Consider the following 15,414-nt stretch of genomic DNA (forward strand, 5'->3'; position numbering starts at 1 on the left):
GGGTTGACAATTCTGTATTACCAATTACTCTGACATTTATGTCCATGACAGGTTCCCAGAACCAAAAGTTATGTCTTGAACTTTTTAGAACACTTAGCACTTAACACTCTTCATTTTTCATTCATTCAGTCCTCATTCATGCAGCTTGGATTGAGAGTCTGGAAAGTGAAATTTGACCAACACAAAATTTGTACTACAGAGACTAAGAAGAAATCATAATCTTAGCTACACTTTTTGAAAACGAAAAGAAATAACATAGAAGGATTGAGAAGAATGATCGTTTTTAAATTATTTTATTATTCAAAACATCTCATTTAAAACATATACTATATGGCTGAATGTGAATCTCTACAGACATATTCTCATTCTCGTTGTGTTGACCAATAATAAAAACTGTGTCTCCCAGGCAACAAGTGGTGTTTGTCTGTCAGCATCACTTCTTAGCTGAAGTAATAGTTTCTTCCACCATCGGTCATGATGACTAACACGTAACTAAGCTGCCGGCTCTTGAATGTAGTATCAGGTCTCTCAGGGAGCTGCTGATGTTACCCAGTCACACTGTTTCTTTTCTGAGCCATCCCATCTGTATTCCCATGACCAATGGTTTTGATTTTGGCAGCAGCCACAACTGTGCCCTTGCAACTGATTGAACTTGAGTGCCACGTTGGTGTTGAGTCATGAGACAGGAAGGGAAGTAGACACTTGTGGTCAGGAAAGAGAAGTGAGCACAAGTCTTTGTACTTGTGTGTTGCTATGTGGTGTCCGGTTTAGCGAGAAAAAGACTGACCCATGTTTTCCCCCGTATTAAGAGAACACCTGACCTAATGAAACAAAGTCATGGGGTGAAACTGAGAAGCCAAGTCATCTGATTGATTGCGTCCACCCAGAGACTACATTTCAGGACTCTTGGAGTTTTGCTGACCAACTTGTGTTTGACGTTCCAGATTCCTCCCCGCCTTATTGACGTCCATCCTGACTAATCATCTGGCCTGGGTCCCCACCGTCATGCCCAATGGGCAGCCTCCAATCAAGATCTTCCTCGAGAAACACTCCTCCCAGAGCGTGGACATGCTCGCAAAGACACACCCCTACAACCCACTCTGGGCACAGCTAGGTGAGAGTCAAACACACACAGTAACACACACACACACAGAGTGAGATGAATGAGCCTTTGTTTTCTGTCAAAGCACGAGGCTGGAGGGGAAGTAGAATATAACACCTGTGTTGGATCATCTTGGCTCAAGCTTGAACAGATTCTAACCTGCCATCATAAATGTTGTTAATCATTACAGCATGAAGACAAGTTAGGACTGGACTATCATCTCCTCATGCAACTCTATTAAGTTTTCATTTTGTTTCAGTCATGATGTGTGTAATTCAGTTCCTGCAGTCTGCAGTTTAAATCCACTATGTTGTAGCTTTTCACTTCACACTTTCACATGGAAGTGTGGATTTCAGGTGCAATAGCCTGCAGCGTCTAATCAACATGTCACAACAGTGTAAAAATCGGATTTCGATTTAATGTTTTTTTCCCGTCTATGATGATAAAATTACTTTGTTAATAAGAAGTGGAAACATGTAGTGTTGCACTGAAGCAGGTTGCATTCGTGAAAATCTATGGGTATATTTTCAGCAAATGCAGTGATGATGTGTGAATAACTGCAGTTGATTTTTCAGGTTAGGTTTATTCCATAAATTCATATGTGTAACAGAGTTTGTTGAGGAGTCCACGCTTTCACCTCAAATGACATGGCAAAGCATTACGAAAGTGGTTTGATGCTGACACCTAGTGTTTAAAGCAAAGAATTGCAGAACTTGATTGGTCATATTATTAAACAAACTGAGGTTAAGAAGAGGTCAGAAAATGTCCTGGCAAGAACATTTTTAAAAGGCAATTTGTGTATTTTAAACTGTTCATTGTTTAAATATAGCTTTATCATTCCAGGAAGGAATAAATGTATAATTTGCATACTTTTTCCCCTTGTCATATCTTTATATGCAGCGTAGATCATCATCATTCTCATGCAATGGAGATACCAAACACACACAACTTAAGACACAAACATATTATATCTTAGATTTATGTCCTGATTTTGTAGATAATAACCCAACTTTTGCACTTTTTTTAAGGGCTAAAAGCATCTGAAGACCTGATCAGTTATGCTCATGATTCCTTTTTCTTTCCGTCACTGTGTGTAGGGGACCTGTACGGGGCCATTGGGTCACCAGTACGCCTGTCAAGGACGGTGGTGGTTGGCAGACGACAGGATATGGTCCAGAGACTCCTCTATGTCCTCACATACTTCATCCGCTGCTCTGAGCTGCTGGAGACGCACATGCTGGACAGTGCTGAGGATGAGGCCATCGTCATGCCCGGTTCCCTCATCACCACCTCCCTAAGGAAAGGAGAGGTGGAGGAGTCGGACTATGTCCTTGTTACTGTCCATAAACCCAGCGGGGACTACTTGTCCCAAGGGGCCCATGGCAATCAGAGTGAGACAGAGGACAGTAGCTACCCCTCAGACAACAGCCTCCAGAGCAGCACATACACAGACACTGAGGTGGTGCATGGTACAGAGGATGCACCCAAGGAGGATGAAGAGGATGGGGAAGACGAGGAGGACAGCAGTGAGAGTCAAGGGTCCAGGAGCAGTGTGCTTCAGACGGGACACAGTCAGGACACAATTCCTGTTATCAGGACTACAGAGGCAGCTGAGCCTGGGGAGCTGCCCAGGGAGTCTAGCAGCCCGCTGGGCACGGAGGCCCGACTGGAGACGGTGCTGTGCGTTGGCTCAGCCTCACCCAGGGAGCAGGTCTGTGTGCTGGAAACAGAGACCAAGGGCGAACTGAAACTTACTGTCCCATCCATACCCTCAACCTGTGTATCATGTCTGTCCCCAACTCCCATCACAGAGTGTAAGAACTCTGGGACAGGGGCTGGGATGGATGCAGGCACAGGGGACCCTGTCACCAAAGTGCTGACTCCTCGACCTTTGGGAATCCCACTAGAGAAGAAGCCCCCGGATAAGAACGTCTCTCCCATGGTGCCAGTGCCAGTGATACCTGGAAACACCAAGACAAGGCCCATGGCTTTGACTCTAACAGAAGAGGAGCCAGCGACGAAAGTCACTTTCCTCATCGGTGACTCCATGTCCCCTGAGTCGGACACAGAGAGCCGCAGAAGGAAGGTGGATGATGAGTTTAAAAAGCACAAGAAACACCTCAAGGACAAACATCTGCTTCACCAGCAGCAGCTGATGCATCAGCAACAACAGCATCATCATCATCAAGCTCAACGTTATCAACAGCTGCAGCTGCAGAGAGGAACAGATTCAAAGACCAGCAGCACCAGTGCATCAGAGGACCAAACCAAACAGACCAAGGCAGCTCCTGCCCTGCAGCGGGTGTCTAGTAAGATGCCCCAGTGGAGCCCAGCATGTATAGATGATTTTGATGAGTATTCGGACAACCCTGTGGAGACGAGGACAACAGACGATGTGTCTAAACGACAGCAGGCCAGCACCACGGACAGCATGCACAAAGACTTGCTGGACCCCTCGGGAGTCCGTCCACCTGGTGACTTGGGAGTTCAGACTTTTCAGGGTGGAGTAAGAACTCAGGATTTGGGTCTCTGTTTAAGTTCGGACGGGGAAGAGGTGGGGTCCAGCAGGAAAGGAGACACTTTGTTGGATGTCCAGAGGAGGTGCAGATGTGGTTCCACAGACTCCTCCGACAACTGCTGCTGTAGGGGCTGTTCTGCTGAGCAGGACAAGGGTCTCGTGTTGTCAGTCCCAGTCCCGCAGGATAGAAACAGCAACAGCAACAGTAAAGAGGACCAAAAACGTAAGTTGGTCCCTGTCAACGACTGGGAGATACCGCGCAACGAGAGCTCAGACAGCGCGCTGGGGGACAGTGAGAGTGAGGAGACAGAGGACTGGCAGGAGGAAGTGCTGGTGCCCTTCCCTGGGTAAGTACAGGAGCTGCACTGCTGTGAACCCTGTATGTGCCTGGACTGTTAATGGTCAATGTGTCAAATGGAGGATGTAGCCAGGTAATGGATTCATGATGTCATCATATTTTATTTGCATTCTGTCTCGTGCCAGCCGGTTACATCCTTTTATCTGTTTGCACATCAGCTCAGTCAGACATTACACAGACTTTGTGCTATGTAGCTGTCAACGTAAACTCTATTTAATGTCCACTTCAGCTGATGCGTCCACACAGACGGCTCCTCTGAGTAATGAGTTGAGAAGTTGTAGTACACGTGTGAAGGCAGCTTTTGTCTCTCACGTCGTGCACAGCCTCAGTCTGGGTAACAAACTGCTGCTCAGTATATCTGCCACTCACTGAACAGAGTAGATACAAAGAGACCTGTTACTAAAGGGCTCTAGGAATAGAAACTATTCATGTAATTTCTGTCAAAAAAATAAACATCTCCTGTCATATGTTTGATTTCCAGGTCAAAGTTGGTGGAGAACTTCTCAAAGCCAAGCATCGCTAATTTTGGCAGGTCTCTGTTCGGGGGCTACTGCCCCACCTACGTGCCAGACTTTGTACTGCATGGGCTGCCCAGTGACGAGAAGCTGCGGCAGTGCCTCATGGCTGAATTAACTCATGCTGTTCAGGTAAAGGACTTGAGTATTTTCTTGCTGGAGATTATATTCCCCTGTTAGAGCAATGAAGACTTTGAGTTTGATCACTCTACAAGCTACTGTTATTAAAGTTGGTACTGTTCCATCACAAGTGAATTAGGTAACAGAATTTTGTAAAATGATAGGAGAATATGATCTTATCATTTTGAGACAATACGACTAAAAGTTGACCAGTGATATTCAATTATTCTTCATTTGCACTTTATTATTAGGTTCTGTATTATACGTATAATGAAGTAAACTACTGCTGTCGTCTTTTGTAGCATCCAGTATTGGATGAGCCCATAGCGGAGGCTGTCTGCATTATAGCAGACACAGACAAGTGGACGGTGCAGGTGGCGAGCAGTCAGAGACGAGCAACAGACGCCAACAAGCTGGGGAAGGAGGTCCTGGTGTCCAGTCTGGTTTCCAGCTTATTGCAGTCCACTCACCAGCTCTACAAACTCAACGTCTCACCCAACTTTGTATGTAAACTCTCTCATTGTACTGTCATGTGATACAGGACAAACAACTCTCAGTTCAAACCACTTATTATTTGCCTGTTTATGTTGATTACTGTCTATGTCCTCTGCCCCTTTAGTGTATAATGCACCTGGAGGACCGCCTGCAGGAAATCTACTTCAAGAGTAGGATGCTTGCTGAGTATTTAAAGGGCCAGACAAGAGTCCATGTGAAAGAACTGGGCATGGTCTTAGGGTAAGCAGCAACCTTTATTCTCAACTCATAGATGTTCAATGGCTCTACCTCAAAGTTATGATTTCGTTACATTACTACAATTAGAATGACTCCCTGCTAAGGCCCATCAGTTCCCTTAAATCCAATCAAGCTGCACCAAATTGCACATAGATGTGAATAAAAGGCCCCATCGCGCAATGTTACAGTGATAACAAATATTACTGGATCCGCCCCTTTGTCCAGATCCATGCCAACATCTGATGGGTTCTTTCTTGGCCCATGTCCGATCCTTCCACCAAGTTTTTGTGAAAATCCATCCTGAGGTTTTAGCATAATCCTCCTGACAAACTAACCAACAAACATACAGGGATGAAAACACAACCTCCTCAGCTGAGGTAATAATGAAAAACCTCTACCCAGACATATGGAGAAAGAAACAGGAACAACAGATAAATAGTATATTAATTCTTATCAATCAATCGGCTCCAGATGAATCTATAGAACAAGTAGAAGCCGAGGTTATCTAGGGTCTGAGCTGTGTTCGAAATAAAAAGAATTGCAGAAAAGTGTCCAGTTGAAAGTTAAACACATTAGCCTGGAAAATCTGCAAACCTGTCAGAAGTCACATCCTGGACAATGAATCAATCATCCAGTGTCACAAATGTTCTATTTTGGGTTGTAAACATAGGCCACAGTGTTTTCATGTTTTATAGCCAGAGAAGAGTGGCGTTGAAATTATTTTGTCATTTTAATTTGACGTAAATCTCACCCTGTCCGGATCTGTGCTCTTGTATCTTCACAGAATCGAGTCCAGCGACCTTCCCCTGTTGGCTGCAGTGGCCAGCACTCACTCCCCCTATGTGGCTCAGATCCTTCTATGAGACTGTAAAGACACTGAGGTCCCTGAGCAGCCCGAGGGAACCGGTCAGACCCGGGCGGTGCCACTCTGGCCCCGAAACACAGCTGTCCATGCTCCGCTGCTGACCCCCTCGACATGGTTTCCTGTCTCGTGTGTCTGGACTCAGTGGGTCTTTGCCCTGCAGGTCTGAGCGGAGCACATGTAAACGGACCACAGCCAGCGCCTCCCCTCACCACCCCTGCTGCTGGATTTGGTGCAATGCTGATATTGTGCCACAGTGGGAGGCTAGAGACCAGAGTGTAATCCCTGAAACGACCTTCTCCTGTTGTTTGAATGTTTTAAAACGGGACTCACTTTACTTTTTTTGGACGCAAAAGCCAAAGACTTGATTCATTTTCCCAGTGGAAAATGAGACTTTTAAGATCTCTACAGAACGTTAACAATGTATTTTTGTTTCTTGGAACTGTTGTTTTTCCTCTTTCTGTACAATCTTAAACCCGCTCGCACAGCGTGACGGACTCCAAGTTTAAAGGTAACAGACGGACATTTTCACACTTTCTGCTTTAAGGTAAATATCATTGAGAACATTATCAATCTCACGCCAATTATGTTATGTTTGTTGTTTATCTTCATGTGTTTGTTTACAAGCCAAATTTCCCTGAGATATCTCAAAAAGAATCTGACAAATAGGATTTTATTTTATTTTTTGTCAAATTACAATACACACCTGACTCTAACCCCTATGGTTTTTCGGAGAGGTGCACACCTTGATTTTTTTGTTTAGTTTTTCAAACTAATTCTGAAATGGCTAAAAGTGGCTTTGACATTCTTATCATAGGTACAGCACTACCTCAGATTTTCATATGGGCTGTGGACGACCCACACACATTTACAGCTGCCCCATAGAAAACCATGAGGTGTCTTTTTAAGATATTTTAATCAGAGGAATGTCGGGTGTCAACTGTGTGCAGACTCTATGCTGTGTTCTTTGAAAAAGGGAAGGCTGTTTAATTCTGTAGGATGATCGTTACAAAACGTAAAGAGGAAAAAAACTTATTTTACGCATCAGAATGTGATGAAGACGTTTTCCTTTCTACTGTGGAAAAGCTTAAAAAAATTGCACCATCTACTTATATTTTAAAACTAAATGCTGAGATATTTTCACACTTTTATAGCTTTGCCACATTTATACGATGTTTACGGCTTTGATGTTTTGCTGCGGCGAGAGGAGACGGAGAAGGAACACGGTAGGCCTTAGAGTGGATGTGTATGTATCAGTTAACACCACTGTATTTTCAGTTTCGCTGACAGTTGTACTCACAGAAAAAAAAAAAGTTATAGTAGCGCACTTTTTTTTCTTTTTGTTTTCCTTTTGATTCTCCACATACCCAGGGTGGGATTTGCTGAGCTTGAATCGCTTTGCTAGTTTCCTGTTTTTTGATTCTCACCTCGGCACAAAGTGTATCCTGCAGCGGGGCTAATGGAGCATAACTTCATTATTCTCAGTGTTTGTTGTCGGTTGATATCATTGAAAATCAAACAATATTTTCTTTGTTTGAATGCCGACAATTTTTTTTCTTTATTTAACACGAAAAAGAGAGGAACTGCTGCATTTCAGACAATACCACAGACTGTATGTAAAAGATGGACGAAATGACCGCTCCCCAAACTGAAGCCAAAGCGTCCCCGTGGTGAACGGACACACTACAGGTCATACACCCTGCCTCCTCCATGTTAGTGGATGGTGAAATAGATTTTCCCTCAAAGATGTTTTTTGTCCTTTTAGGTAGTTTTTATCACACTGATAAGTAAGTAAGTCTGGTTTTAATTTGTTTTTGATGCTATAAACAAAGGAGTGAAATGTCATGATTGACAGCTGAGACTGACACATGATTGGTTGAGCGCGTGTATCTGTTGGATCTCTCTACTCTGGCTTCATCCCCCAATCGCTACTGTGCAGACTCTGGCCCCCGATACCCAAGATGACTTTATGACTTGACAGTGGGAGGAAGTGGAGACGTGTCGTCCATCTTTATTTACAGTCTATGGTCCACACTGCTCTTTACCGCTTTACCGCTGTACTGAAAAGGTACCTTCATGGCAAAGGTAATGCAGGCTGAGGTGCAGTGCATTGGAAGCTGCTTATTTTCTACCATTTAAGGGGACAAGTCCCCAATTTCGACAAATCCTCTGTTAGTAAAAAGCAGGAGTAACTCTGGCGGTGTGATGGTGAGAGTCGGAACCGCACTAGTTTTCTTTCTTCAGCCAAATCTCACCCTGAATATAACCCAAGTCTTAACGGAGAAGTGGCGTGAACGCACCGCCGCCGTCTGGAGCGCTCATTTTGCTGGTAAAAACGCACGCTTGTTTCTGTATCGAAGATGCTCAGCTCTATCAGCCTACGTTTTGTACAACCCAGCCATGATGTTTAAAACAAAAAAAAACCAACAAAAAAAAAGATACGAATTTATATCTTGCTTTTCCCTCTTTGTACATGAATAAATTATTTAGTTGCTGTGGTTTGTGTAAACTGTACATACTCTGTTTATTTCCACGTCATTTGTACAGAATGTCTTTTAAGAATTGTATCCTCAAATTATTTTTTTCCCAATTTTCTGGGAATGTTGTGCAATAAAGATGCCCAATGTTGAGAATTTAAGTGTGTGTGATTGTTTTGTGTCCTGGAATTAAAGCAAATAGGGAAGGTTTAGTATATATGATGTGTAGGAATATAAAATCATTTCCCGGAACTTAAAAAAACAACGATATAAGGACTTCAATTCAGATTCAAGAATTAATAACGACAGGAAAAACTCTGTGACTCCAATAGATATGAGCACTAAAGGAACATTACACACAAGCTTTTATCCGGATTCAGTGGAGCAGCTCCAGGCTTGAGTTTCCTCACATGTCAGATTAGCAGCTGTGGTTTTGTCTTTTTTTCCCACAAACACTGAACAAACAAATCCCAACATTATGTAATTGTGTGAGTTGCTTTGAGGATCAATTGTGAAACCTTACTTTCCTTGCCTCCAAACATCATTCACACCTTGTTAATTTTATACGCAGAATAATTTGCAGACTATAATTTTCCCGTTGCTATAAAAATGATTTTAAACAGACTCGAAAGTAGCTGTAAAGGAGTTGCAAGGTGAATAGAAGAATAAATGTTTGGATTGGAGGTGGTCTCACTTCTCACCATCTGGATCACACATTTCTCTCTGACCCACCTTTAAATTAATATCCCCCTGCGACTCCACCCGGCTCCAACTCCTGGCGGCCCGCGAGGTGGAAGGAAACGAGCGCACACACACACATACACACACCGCAGTTATGCAATGGAGAAAGGAGTGTCCTGTCCAGGCTGCAGGCAAATCCACTGACTGATGTGTGAGTGTGTGTGTACTGACAGTGTGGACACCACCGACAACATGTAGACAAACACAAGGTGCGTTCAGCAGCTGTGTTTGTGCAACTTGTGCTTTTATTGTGGAGGTTTAACAGGGGAATTAAAAAGTCAACATGAAGACAAGTTGGATTTTCTGGTAAAAACATGAGTAAACTTGTAAAAGCCCAAAAACCTGATGAATCCACATTTAGATCCGCAACAAGTCTGGGAAAGTGTCAGAGCTGTGCTGCGTTCAGGTACTCCTGTTAAAGCTCGTACACCAGATTTTAGACTTTCTGGCTCAGTCTTCTTCTTCTTTTATAATCACAATAGTTATACAAGAATAGTAACTTTTTTAATTTTTCTACTATTCGTATTATTTATTTTTACATGTTCTTATTTTGTTAAAATAAGAAAAAATATACAAATATTACTACTACTACTATTACTAATAATAACAATAATAATGGACTGTACAGAAATGGAGAAAATTTGAAAAAAAGGATATAGGTCAAATCTAAATACTAAGGATGATAATATAATAGACTGAATAGTTAATGGAATATTTAAACAATAAAAAAAAGTAATTATAATCTCATACAAATGACAATTCGTATTCTTATTTTATAATATTAATAATAATAATAATAGAAGTACAATAACTTATTAAATGTTTCTACTATTCTTATTTATTTTTCCATTTTTCTTCTTGTTAAATAAGAATAATTATATAAATATTACGAGTACTACTATTACTACTAATAATAACCACAATATACGGTAGAGTAATGGAGCAAATTCAAAGAAATAAAATAGGTCAAATCCAAATAGTAAGAATGATAATACAACAGAATGAATAGTCGATGGAACTTTTAAACAATTAGGAAAAAAAATAGTACTACTACTACTACTGCTAATAACAAATGTATCACAGTGGTGGAAATGAGCTTCCATATTCACCTAATTTCAGTCCAAATGTCTCAATTTATAAAAAAAATAATCCTCTCAATATCCTCATATTCAGGTTTAAAATATATCAATAACAACATGTAAACCTCAACTATCCCTGAGTCACAAACCTTCTCAGTCTCATGTGCTTGAGATACTTTAAAAAAACAAAACAATGTCATCATCACTCTTCAGCACAAAGTTTCCAATTTGATTTATTTATTTTTCACTGGACAGCATCAGGCTGACAAACAGCAGCCTCCACTGTGACGTCTGAAGAGCTGCTGTTTCCGGCGGTGCTTGAACGCAGCGCGCAGACAGATGTCGTCGCCAGTCCGCAGCAGGAGGATCAGGAGGAGCAGGAGGAGAAATCTCAGCCCCTGGATGTGACTGACGGCTGCTACCGACCTGGAAGTTTCCTCCGAACCAACATGTGCTCCTCCGAACACCGGAGGCCCCCTGCTCTCAACTCCCTGTCACTCTGAGAAAGTTTCACACCTCCCTCCTGCTCCCGGAGGAGAAGCGGCTCGTGCTCGCTCCGTGTTCCGGACTAAACTCCATCCATGCTCGGCTCGGCTCGGCTCGGATCCAGCGGGATGTGAGTTTTTTTTTGGTTTTTGTTCAGCGAGGAGAAGAAGAAGAAGCGGGCGAACCCCCCGGAAGAGTGAGTCCAAGTCCCCCGGAGGTGCGTTCGGGCCGAAGTTATGAAAATGACCGGAGCCACGGAAACTTCTTTCAAACTGGCTTTGAAGAAACCGCCCTCGCTGCGGAGCGCAGAGGTAAACAAAACCATCGTTCTTTAGCGTCGCGCTGCTAACGTTAGCTAAGGCTGCCTGAACTCCTCTCAGCTGTCAGAGGAGGCTAATCAGATCCATCAGATCCATCAGACCGATGGGTTCATTGAGAGTCTGATCCCAGGAGGAGTAGCTCCTGCTCCGGGCTTAGTGTTCAGAAGTGTGAGTGGAGCAGGGAGCTGTCTGAGCACAGGGGAAAATGAGTCAAAGAAAAATCACACGGGACAAAATGTATCTGAGGCTCAAACTGTGGTGCCCGGACTGTTCTGGGACCTGGTGAGGGCTCCAGGGGTCCACGTTAAAGGGGGAGTTCACCGAAAGACGGAAATTCGCCCGTTATCTGCTGTAGGCCGATGGAGGGGTGGGTGAAGTGTTTGAGTCCACACAACACTTTTGGAGTTTCAGGGGTAAACGGCGTCGTGGCAAAATCCAGTACAATTAAAGTAAATGGTGACCACTATGAAAAAACATGTCTCCAAACTGCTGTTGTGGTGTCACCCAAGTGTCCGCAAGCTACGACATTCAACTCGAAACAGCGTCATTTACACCAAGTTTTTAGCCTAAATGTCCGCTACCGGAACTAGCGATGCTAGTAGCGTACAGTGTGCCCGTGTGGACGTGAAAACGGCTCCAGAGGAGGATATCAGAGGACATTTAGGCTAAAAACATGGTGTAGGTGAGTCGAATTTGAATGTTGGGTCTTCTGGACACTTGGGTGACACCACAGCAGTATGGAGGCATTTTACGTTGTTGGATTTTGGCTCCAAAAGTGTTTTGTGGACTCAAACACTTATCCCACCAGTCCATCGGCATAGTGGTGAGGAGATAATGACTTCATTTTTCAGTGAACTATCCCTTTTTAAGAGTGTCTTGATCAGAAAGCTACAGAATCAAAGTAGAGCCTCATCAATATGGATATTTTGGGGCCTATAAGGAGTAAAGAAATAAATAGATAAACATTTTTTTTTCTAAAGTCACCATTATGACCAAGAAATGTAATCGAGGCTTGATGTTTTACAATTTAACTATTGACTTTATTGTAAAGACAATCATTCACACACACTTAGGAACAATTTAGAGTCTCCAATTGACCCAAGCTGTAGCACCCGGAGGAAACCCATCCAGACACAGGCCGAAACCGGGATTCAAACCAGGAAGCTTCTTTCTATAAGGCAAAAACTGTAACCTTTGCACCACCTGTCCACTGTGTGCCTGTTTGGAATGGGCTGTTTGCTTGCATATTAGTGAAAGTGTAAAAGTGACCTGCAGTCATTGAGCCATGGCAAGAAAAGACCTGGTTGCCTCTTAGTTAATAAAGAAGTTTGTTAATATTAAACATATTGCGTGTCCAAATTCGACACAGCCCTTTATTTAACAACGCACACGCCTAGTGTGAAGCTGATAAGATGATCAGTTCTTGAGATATGCCTTCCACCTACAGACCGAGCTTTCTGGAATTAGTAGATAGATAAATATGTATTTTTTTTTAACGTAAAATCTAAACATAAATGGACATCTTTTTTAAAATTCTATAAAATAAAAGTATCTTCAAATAAATGAAAACACAATATGTGTTGAAAAGGCTCATGTCAGCGGATATTCATCAGTAAACCAACGTTTTGGTCGTGCTCTAGTATGAAGTGAGGGGTTCAAGCCAGTGAATGACATGTTTTGGTCTATGTCGTGGTTAAACTCGGGAAAACCCTGTGACTGCACTGCATTCTGGGCCTGAAAATACAGCCTTGGTAAACAAAACATAACGTCACTGCTTCCCGTCACAGGGCTTATTGCTAAGCCCAGGAGATAGTTTGTGTAAACTTGCATTTGAACGGGGCCAGTTCATTTTAATCACTACTGCTTTCATATCCCGCCTTCTACCTCCTCCTCCTCTTCCTCCTCCTCCACCTCCTCCACATGAAGCTGTGGAAACACAGCTGGCTTGTCACTGCTTCAGTTACACACTCTGCTCCCAAAAATAGCTCACACCATACTCCCTTCCATGCTCAGCTGCTGGTTATAGTTTTTCTTTTTTTTTTTTTTAGGTGCAAGCACTTTTCAAGGCACTATCAGAGTACAAAAAAAAAGGTAGAAACAACCCCCAGCTGGGCTTCATCTCTTCAGCATTGAATGCTGCTTTTGAATGGACCTTTATATGACTCTGATCCCTTGTTTGTTTGTGGGAGCATGGCAGGGAGAAAGCCTCTTTCACACCTTCATAGAGGGCAGTTGTGCACGCTTGGATAAACCATAAAAACTGTGTTTAATCCACAAATATATGGCACAGTCACAGCAATAAGGCAGATCTGTGATTCGCATGATGCTTAGTGCTTTGATTAAGTGTTAAATTAGGTGTTATTCTCCTAAATTTAGTGTAAAATGACTCTTAGGATTCTGTCCACTCCCTGTTTCTTCTTCAGAAGTAACAGCAGCATGAATGTAGCAGAGGTGGAGATGAACAAGGTGAAATGTTTCCACGCAGTTATTCATGATTCATGAACATTAGCCATGAATGTCTCACTAGGCTCAAGGTTGCTGACCATCACATATACACAGACAAAATGACTGAACCTCTCCCCACTGATTCAAACAAACCTGCAGATGAACACGTCACCTGGCAGTCGCTCAATAAAATCTAAACTGAGTAACTCTTTTATCTCGAACTGAGAAGAACGGAATAAGATGGAAATTCTTCATAAATCATTGAACAACACTGGAAACTAGACAAATATGAGACTGATAAAAGTTTTTTTAAAGGTACTTTTACACCTACACCTTTTTACGGGCACTTTCACACCTTGTTTGATCCGGACCTTCTCACTTTTCAGTTTAGTTTCCGAACAAAAAAAATAAATCAAGTTTGAAAGGTGAGTCAAAACTTAGTCAGATTTTTTTCTGGTTTTGGTCTGAACATAGAAGAAGAAAAAGAAGTGAAAGTGGCTGGCCTGATCAACAATTAAGTTTCAGTGGCTGCATTGTGTTCTGCCACATCAACTTAGTTTGTCTAGTTGTGGTCTTTAGATACTTATGAGTTCTGACTTTTGTCAAACTGATACTTGGGGACACAGTGGAAAGGAGCCTGAATGAGTCAGGTTGGGAACGGAAGTGAAATTGAAAAAAGGAATAGTTCCACATTATGTGAAATGTAGTTTATTCACCTTGTGGGAGAGCCATGGCTGATGAGATTGATGTTACTCTTCTATTGACCATTTTTTTATGTTTTGGGTTGTGTACATGTAGCATGAGGTGATGGTACTCTTATTTGGGAAAACAATATTAATTCATCTGATGGTTATATTGTTATTTAGAGGAGAAAGAGTCAATTGTTAATTAAATCATTTTAATTGTTTAAATAATCTATAGTAAATTAAGAGAACTGATTAATAATGTCCTTAATATTTTTAGGAAACATTTGCTGGCTCATTAACTTCTATGTCACAAACTGTATGAAAGTGAATTTATGATTGTTGAGGGGATAACGTCTCCTTGTGCCCTTGGAAATTACAATGACATTTTTATATAATTGAAGGCCTATTGAGAATATTATGATAAAACCTACTGTATAACTAAAGTGCAATTAAGGGTTTGGTCAAATCAGGTCAATTGCTTTCTCACTCGTCCTTGATGAGAGTATTTCTAAGTGGAAACAGTCTGCTTAATTTCTTGGAAGGTACATTTTCAGACGAGCTGTAGGTACGTCAGTCTACCGTCCAGATGTTTGGCTTGCTGGGTAATCTCACTCTCCCACCGCAGGGTTTCTGCCCAGTCAACCATTCCCAGTTTCTCTGGTTTTCCGTGTGGCGCTTCCCACCCTGCCTCACCTTTTCTTAGTGCTGTCCAGACGCTCCAGTGGTGACAGGCAACAAATCACGTCGGGTGATTTACGGCGGTTTTGGTGGCACCGCGTGTATATCGGACATTTATGGGAATACCAGCCATTGCAAAGCCGCAGGGGAGGAAACACAGGGTTAAGTGGTGACGTGTTGCTTTGTAAGTGAGCGGCTGAACTTCTGTGAGGAGAACAGAGCAGGGGTTGGAGGCCAGTGTGTGGTCGAAGCTGTGTTCTTGTCATGTATGCAAAGAACCGTCATTCAAAAGAGG

The 15,414-nt window shown here is 42.5% G+C and overlaps 2 protein-coding genes across 9 annotated transcripts in view; both read left to right on the top strand.

The window, feature by feature from the left end:
- fnip1 (folliculin interacting protein 1) overlaps positions 1–8,845 on the top strand; it is a 37,045-nt gene extending 28,200 nt beyond the window's left edge. For all 5 annotated transcript variants that reach the window (XM_035177917.2, XM_035177920.2, XM_035177919.2 and 2 more), the window contains 6 exons: positions 945–1,114; positions 2,200–3,967; positions 4,460–4,625; positions 4,916–5,116; positions 5,233–5,348; positions 6,130–8,845. In XM_035177917.2, the coding sequence (XP_035033808.1) occupies positions 945–1,114; positions 2,200–3,967; positions 4,460–4,625; positions 4,916–5,116; positions 5,233–5,348; positions 6,130–6,208 (2,500 nt within the window). In that variant the 3' untranslated portion in view covers positions 6,209–8,845. The remainder of the gene's footprint in view (positions 1–944; positions 1,115–2,199; positions 3,968–4,459; positions 4,626–4,915; positions 5,117–5,232; positions 5,349–6,129) is intronic.
- Positions 8,846–10,846: 2,001 nt separating this feature from the next.
- The window catches only part of rapgef6 (Rap guanine nucleotide exchange factor (GEF) 6), a 138,126-nt gene continuing 133,558 nt past the window's right edge, over positions 10,847–15,414 (top strand). For all 4 annotated transcript variants that reach the window (XM_035177908.2, XM_035177911.2, XM_035177909.2 and 1 more), the window contains exon 1: positions 10,847–11,301. In XM_035177908.2, the coding sequence (XP_035033799.2) occupies positions 11,227–11,301 (75 nt within the window). In that variant the 5' untranslated portion in view covers positions 10,847–11,226. The remainder of the gene's footprint in view (positions 11,302–15,414) is intronic.

Source organism: Hippoglossus stenolepis, chromosome 15, assembly GCF_022539355.2.
Source record: "Hippoglossus stenolepis isolate QCI-W04-F060 chromosome 15, HSTE1.2, whole genome shotgun sequence".
Lineage (NCBI taxonomy): Eukaryota > Metazoa > Chordata > Actinopteri > Pleuronectiformes > Pleuronectidae > Hippoglossus > Hippoglossus stenolepis.